Source organism: Sardina pilchardus, chromosome 20 (genome assembly GCF_963854185.1).
Source record: "Sardina pilchardus chromosome 20, fSarPil1.1, whole genome shotgun sequence".
Lineage (NCBI taxonomy): Eukaryota > Metazoa > Chordata > Actinopteri > Clupeiformes > Clupeidae > Sardina > Sardina pilchardus.
Genome location: NC_085013.1, coordinates 25,943,137 through 25,950,636, shown reverse-complemented (window position 1 = coordinate 25,950,636; position 7,500 = coordinate 25,943,137). Strand labels below are relative to the sequence as shown.

Genomic DNA, 7,500 nt, shown 5'->3' with positions numbered 1-7,500 from the left:
ATGGCCTCTTTGGTTGGACTAATTCAGTGTTAATTAGGGGACGGTCAGGCCGGTGCGAAACCAAATGTTTCTGAAGTCAAAGAGGACGGTTATGTACAGTAGTTAACATGCTGCGTTCCTGACCGTGTCATGGCTATGAGAATGTGCTATAATGGAAATAAATGGGAGCGAGCGTGCTACCAATTATTGTGAATTTCTGATTTTTTAATTAATACATATGTCACAAGATGATACAGCGCTGGTGCATCACAATATGGTAAATAGGCCAAGAGCAGTATTTTTTACTGAAAAAATGCTTAATTCATAAAATGTTATTAATTCTAAAAGTCTACGGTCTACAGAAACCCATTACGAATACACCCATTAATAAATAATGACATCACAAATCAAGAGGTCAAAGTATCGATGCAAGTTATCGATGGAAAGAGTTACATAGAGAGAGCAGTAAAAATGATGATGTAACTCACCGCCTGACTTCCTGTTTATTGACCTCTGACCTTTTCACCCTAGGGAAGTACAACACAAGCCTCCCGCTGGAGTACAGCGTGCTGTTGAACGCAGGAAGCCTGGATGCCCTGGTCAGGCCTGCGGGGAGGGGGCAGTTCCTGCACCTGACTGACCTGCAGCCGTTCACCCGCTACCACATCCGCATACAGGCCTGCCAACCAGGTACGGATGGGGGCACAGGGGGGCAGTGGTATGGGCACAGCAGGGGGCTCGACATGGGCACTACCCAAGAAATATGCAGATCAAGAATCAGAGAAGGAGGAGTGGACGTGTGTGTGTGTGTGTGTGTGTGTGTGTGTGTGTGTGTGTGTGTGTGTGTGTGTGTGTGTGTGTGTGTGTGTGTGTGTGTGTGTGTGTGTGTGTGTGTGTGTGTGTGTGTGTGTGTGTGTGTGTGTGTGTGTGTGTGTGTGAGTGCGTGCAGGTCCCACTACTGTAGGTAAAATAATCGCAATGCTTCCACATACCACCATAGACTGTACAAATAAACGTCCCACTCAGTACCTGTAATTCATACGTGAGAATTATGCTTGTCGATAGACTTTTTTTAGACCAGATTTTGCCCACCATCTAAATTAGGGTTCATAATCTTTGTATTCACAGTCCTTGACAGTATCACTACGCATAGAGATGCCTTTAGGATCTGTGTGGATGTTACGCTGGTGCACATACAGTTTACAGGACAGTACAGTACAGTATGTGTGTTATTGTTGCTGTCCATGCAGACGGCTGTGGAGTGGGGAAGGGCGTCTACGCTCGCACATCCGAGGCCCCCCCTGAGCATCTGGACCCCCCCGTTGTCAAGGCGGCAGGGCCAGCTGTCATCGAAGTACACTGGAAACCCCCCCGGCAGCCCAATGGGGTCATCACAGCATACTTCATTTACAGGTGAGCCTTTGCATCGATACACATGTGAGTTTTAGCATACTTCATTTACAGGTGAGCCTTTGCATCGATACACATGTGAGTTTTAGCATACTTAATTTACAGGTGAGCCTTTGCATCGATACATATGTGAGTTTTAGCATACTTCATTTACAGGTGAGCCTTCGTATCGATACACATGTGAGTTTTAGCATACTTCATTCGCAGGGTAGCCTTTGTGTATCCATACACATGTGATTTCAACTGGAAACAAGCCAAGACCGCCTCCTTTTGGCAGTCTCGGTCCATTTCTTCTGTTCTGAAACAGAGTGCAGTCTCAGGGTTCACATGCAGTACCTATAGCTCACATATTAGTGCTGAGCCAGCTCCAGCCCTCATTTGGACCGTTTCCATGTTGTTAAATAGTCATTAATAATGATCTATGACCATTGCAATGCTCAATCATCGTTTTTTTTTCTTTGGGGGGGGGGGGGGGGGGGGGGGGATAAACTTCACACTTTGGTCTCTGTGGGAATGGGAAAAGCCATGTGTTTGACTTTGGTACAGTGTTGCCAAGTCTTGAGAGAAAAATAAGCATATCCATGCGCGCATTGCGTTCTTGACCGTTACCCCGCGGGGGGGGCGAGCTGACTTTGTTTTGTTTGGTGTTTACTGTATGTGGAGCGTCAACAGAAGTGACGTCAAACAGGATCTCACAGTGCACCTTTAACGTTCTCAGGTGCTGTGCGTGAATTCAAGTTTGGCATTTGAAAATAGATTTTCATACATTTCTGACAGCTTCAGGGTACAGAAATGTCACTTGCTTTAGTCCCTGTAGTATGCCCTCCAACCTAGTGACAGTCAGTTAGATATGGGCTCAGAGCACAGTACATCATTCCCAAGTCAAGTCATACAGTACTTGATACAAAATGTAGTATAACTAACTTAGTATGCATGCTGAATGCATATATACTCTATATACTTTCTCTTGTATATACACCAAGTAAAAATGTGTTTCGTACTCATTATTGATGGATCTTTCTATGCTCCTTTACACAAGTCCGAACATACTGTACTCCACAGTATACTAACCTAATGTACATTTGAGGGAACTGGTGATACCGGTATTAACATACTGCACTCCACAGTATACTAACCTAATGTACACTTGTGGAAACTGATTATATGCATCTTTAAGTCCAAGCATACTATACTCCACAGTATACTAACCTAATGTACACTTGTGGAAACTGATTACAGTATATGCAGCTTTAAGTCCGAGCATACTGTACTCCACAGTATACTAACCTAATGTACATTTGAGGGAACTGGTGATATACAGCTGAGGGAAGACCAATTACACATCTCACACCTGTGATTCCCAGCTTCCTGCTGACCTGGAGGGAATCTCAGACGAGTTCCTGACACACACACACACACACACACACACGCACACACACACACACACACACACACACACATACACACACACACACACATACCGCTTGGCTGCAGACACCCCTGAATGGCCAGCATATTTCACGCTCAGCCTCAGGAAGCCTGGGCACGTCAGTGAGTCACCGGAGCATCTGGCTCTGCCATGTCTCGCTGACCACACACACACATACACACACACACACACTCACACACACACACACTCATACACACATCCATAATCATCTGACCGCTTGTCCTACTGTCATGAGCCACTGGAGAGAAACTGTGTCTGGTGCAGAAGCACATACTTACTCACACACAGCATCTATGTGTCCACTCCTGCAGATGGACAGAATGCAACATGCCATGGGACCTGCACACACACACACACACACACACACACACACACAGTATCTATGTGTCCACTCCTGCAGATGGACAGAATGCAACATGCCATGCCATGGGACCTGTGCATGCACACACACACACACACGCACACACACACACGCACACACACACACGCACACACACACACACACACACACACACACACACACACACACACACACACACACACACACACACACACACACACACACACACACACACACACACACACACACACACACACACACACACAGCATTCATATGTCCACTCCTGCAAATGGAGTGCAACATGCCATGCCAAGGGACCTGCCCAAACTCACAAGCACAAGAGGGAGGGAGGGAGGGAATGTGAATAGAGAGAGAGAAAGAGAGATCTTACAAGAGAGGAATATGGATAGAGAGAGGGAGGGGGGGCCTGAAGAGATGATGAAAAAGGAATGTAGAGAGGGAAGAGGAGAATGAACAGAGATAAAAGACTAAAGGAATAAAAAGGGGGGGCAGAGAGAGAGAAAAAAACAGAGATAGAGAGAGAGAGAAAGAGAATAGCAAAATGAGTGACTTGACTATAGCCTTATCACATGATTGGTCAGTCTTATCATGTGACCCCTGCTGGAACAATAGCACAGGGTTCTTTGTGTGATTGTGACATCAGAGACCGGCGTTTCACCCCAGACACAGACGACGAGCCATCAGGCACTTTAAGTTGTCAGCGCACTATAATCACTGCTGATTAGCCGTTAGCCATCAGTTAGCTATTCAGGATACACTGATTGGGCTGCCCCTCATCAACCAAACACAGTTACACACACACACACACACACACACACACACACACACACACACACAGGAAACAACATCTGCACTCTTCTACGAGAAGGACTCTTCATTAACCAAACACAGCAACACAGAGGGAACAGCGTCTCCAATCCCAATCAATCAAACACAGTTATATACACTCACACACACACACACACACACACAGAGAGAGAGAGAGAGAGAGAGAGAGAGAGAGAGAGCACACACAACATTTGCACTCTGAAACGAGAAGAAACACCCCGTAAGTCATGTATGTGAACTGACTTGTGAAAAACTTGATGCGAAAAACGGGTTTGAATGGACTTGAAACTGCCTATGTGTGGAGGCCTTTAGTCTACATTGGCAGTTTGTTGACAGCAGCGTATATGTGTCCGATGTCCAACACATATACGCTGCTCTCACTCCAGTCCCAGTCCTGGACCCATCGGTTAGTACTATATTATACTATTGTAATATATAATAATATTATAATATTATTATATACATTATATACATTATATACATTACTATATGTCATTTGCCTTGTGCTCACAAGCACCAGTGGCAACATTTGTAGTGTTCAATTTGGTGGTGATGTGTCCGTCAGCAGCGCATATGTGTCGGATGTGGGTCAGTCCTTGGCCCATCGGTTATGTAAGGGATAATGTATAGAACGCCGGTCATTATCGGAAAATAATTCCCGACAGGACGGACAGAACCCCGACGCGGGGAATTGAACTGAAGGGAATTATTTTCAGATAATGACCGGCGTTCTATACATTATCGCGCTTATTATATGGCTACTTGCCAAAACGAGAAAATAAACTTCTCAATGTGTCTTTAGCAATGACTTGGCTACCGTTTCGTGGCTTCCGCAACAACTATAGCGGAGTGAACCCGTTGCCATTGGCAGCGGTCATTATACCTTCGGAGCGGTCATTATGCAAATATAACGGACCGGTAGAAAGTGAATGGGAGCTCCCTCAACATTCTAGAGAGCCATATAATAATAATGAGTATAGCATGGTGGAGCCCATTACTTGTATTACTTACTGATAGTGTTCACTACCCATGATGAGACCCATGGTGCAGAGGTAGCAGCCGCGTCCAGCACCACACATAGGCCGAGTGCTCACAGTGACCCAGCACCACGCATGGGCCCAGTGCTCACAGTGACCCAGCACCACACATGGGCCCAGTGCTCACAGTGACCCAGCACCACACATGGGCCGAGTCCTCACAGAGACCCAGCACCACACATGGGCCCAGTGCTCACAGTGACCCAGCACCACACATGGGCCGAGTCCTCACAGAGACCCAGCACCACACATGGGCCCAGTGCTCACAGTGACCCAGCACCATACATGGGCGACCCAGCACCACACATGGGCCCAGTGCTCACAGTGACCCAGCACCACACATGGGCCCAGTGCTCACAGGGACCCAGCACCACACATGGGCCCAGTGCTCACAGTGACCCAGCACCACACATGGGCGACCCAGCACCACACATGGGCCCAGTGCTCACAGTGACCCAGCACCACACATGGGCCCAGTGCTCACAGGGACCCAGCACCACACATGGGTGCTCACAGGTTCAAATCCAGCCTGAAGTCTTTTCCTAAACTCATTCCCATCTCTCTCTCCCCCAATAATTTCCTGCCAGCTTTTCAATGTCCTGTCCATTTAAAAAGCCCAGAAATATACAACTTAAATAAATTCAATATCCACATCTTTAGGGGATGGAGATTAGCCTAGCGCTGCCATGCAGGGTCAGTGTGTGTGTTTGTATGGCACCAGATACCGCTAAGCTAATTATGCAGGAGTGGAGCGCTAGCTGCTACGAGGCGGATTCATTCATTCAACTCAGAGTTGTCTGCGTTTTTGAAGATTTCCTTATCTGCACGCCGCGACCTTGAGGTGAAGGGGGCCAATCGTTTGCCACGTTTGTCGACAACTCTGCGCTGTGTGTCTGGCAACCTGACACCTGCAAAAACAAGTTATACGCCAGAAGTGCTTAGTGTGGATATCAACGACCGCGCAACCAGCTATATATGCCTGTCAACTCAGACGACTGTTAACAGCCGGCCTGGAATACAAAAAGAGGGAACAAGGAAGGCTGAGGGACAGAGAGAAAACATATGGAGAGAGACAACAGAGAGAAAGAGAGAGAGAGAGAGAGAGAGCGAGAAAGAGAGAGAGAGAGAGAGAGGGAGGGAGGGACAAATAGCAGATAGGGAAAAAGGGAGAGGAGATTTGCAAAGAGAGAGAGAGGAAATAAAAGGGAGATAGTGAGAGAATGTGAAAGAGGAAAGTAAATAGAGTGGTGGAGAGAGGGATAGAGAAAAGTGAGAAAGCAGGTGGGGGGGGGGGGGTGTTGAGAGAGAGTGAGAGGCATGGTGGAGAGAATGTGTATTAAAAGAGCTCAAATGTCCAGGCTTAAATGGCGTCTGACAGGCCGGTGTTGACTGTGATTATTGCGCGCGTGCTCAGAGCCCCGATAGGAAGAGTAATGTGAAAACGCGGCACCATAATGCCTCCGCCAGCTCCCAGCCAATAGCGCTCAAAGCAACAGGACACAATCCACCATCATAAAGACCCGGGAACCCAGAGCAACACAATCATATCACCATCATAAGGACCTGGGCAACAGGACACAATCACCATCATCAAGACCTTGGAAACCAGAGCAACACAATCATATCGCCGTCATAAGGACCTGAGCCACAGGACACAGTCACCATCATAAAGACCTACAGTAGGAAACCAGAGCAACACAATCATATCGCCGTCATAAGGAGCTCAGCAACAGGACACAGTCACCATCATCAAGACCCGGGAAACCAGAGCAACACAATCATATCACCATCATAAGGACCTGAGCCACAGGACACAGTCACCATCATAAAGACCTACAGTAGGAAACCAGAGCAACACAATCATATCGCCGTCATAAGGACCTGGGCAACAGGACACAGTCACCATCATAAAGACCTACAGTAGGAAACCAGAGCAACACAATCATATCACCGTCATAAGGAGCTCAGCAACAGGACACAGTCACCATCATCAAGACCTACAGTAGGAAACCAGAGCAACACAATCATATCGCCATCATAAGGAGCTCAGCAACAGGACACAATCCACCATCATAAAGACCCGGGAAACCAGAGCAACACAATCATATCGCCATCATAAGGAGCTCAGCAACAGGACACAATCCACCATCATAAAGACCTACAGTAGGAAACCAGAGCAACACAATCATATCACCGTCATAAGGAGCTCAGCAACAGGACACAATCCACCATCATAAAGACCTACAGTAGGAAACCAGAGCAACACAATCATATCACCATCATAAGGAGCTCAGCAACAGGACACAATCACCATCATAAAGACCCGGGAAACCAGAGCAACACAATCATATCACCATCATAAGGAGCTCAGCAACAGGACACAGTCACCATCATAAAGACCTACAGTAGGAAACCAGAGCAACACAATCATATC

The 7,500-nt window shown here is 47.0% G+C and overlaps 1 protein-coding gene across 1 annotated transcript in view; it reads left to right on the top strand.

Moving 5' to 3' along the window:
• Positions 1 to 7,500, top strand: part of ush2a (Usher syndrome 2A (autosomal recessive, mild)) — a 303,780-nt gene that overhangs the window by 246,737 nt on the left and 49,543 nt on the right. Inside the window, exons 59-60 of the mRNA XM_062522184.1 lie at positions 516 to 669; positions 1,230 to 1,392. Of these exons, the coding sequence (XP_062378168.1) occupies positions 516 to 669; positions 1,230 to 1,392 (317 nt within the window). The remainder of the gene's footprint in view (positions 1 to 515; positions 670 to 1,229; positions 1,393 to 7,500) is intronic.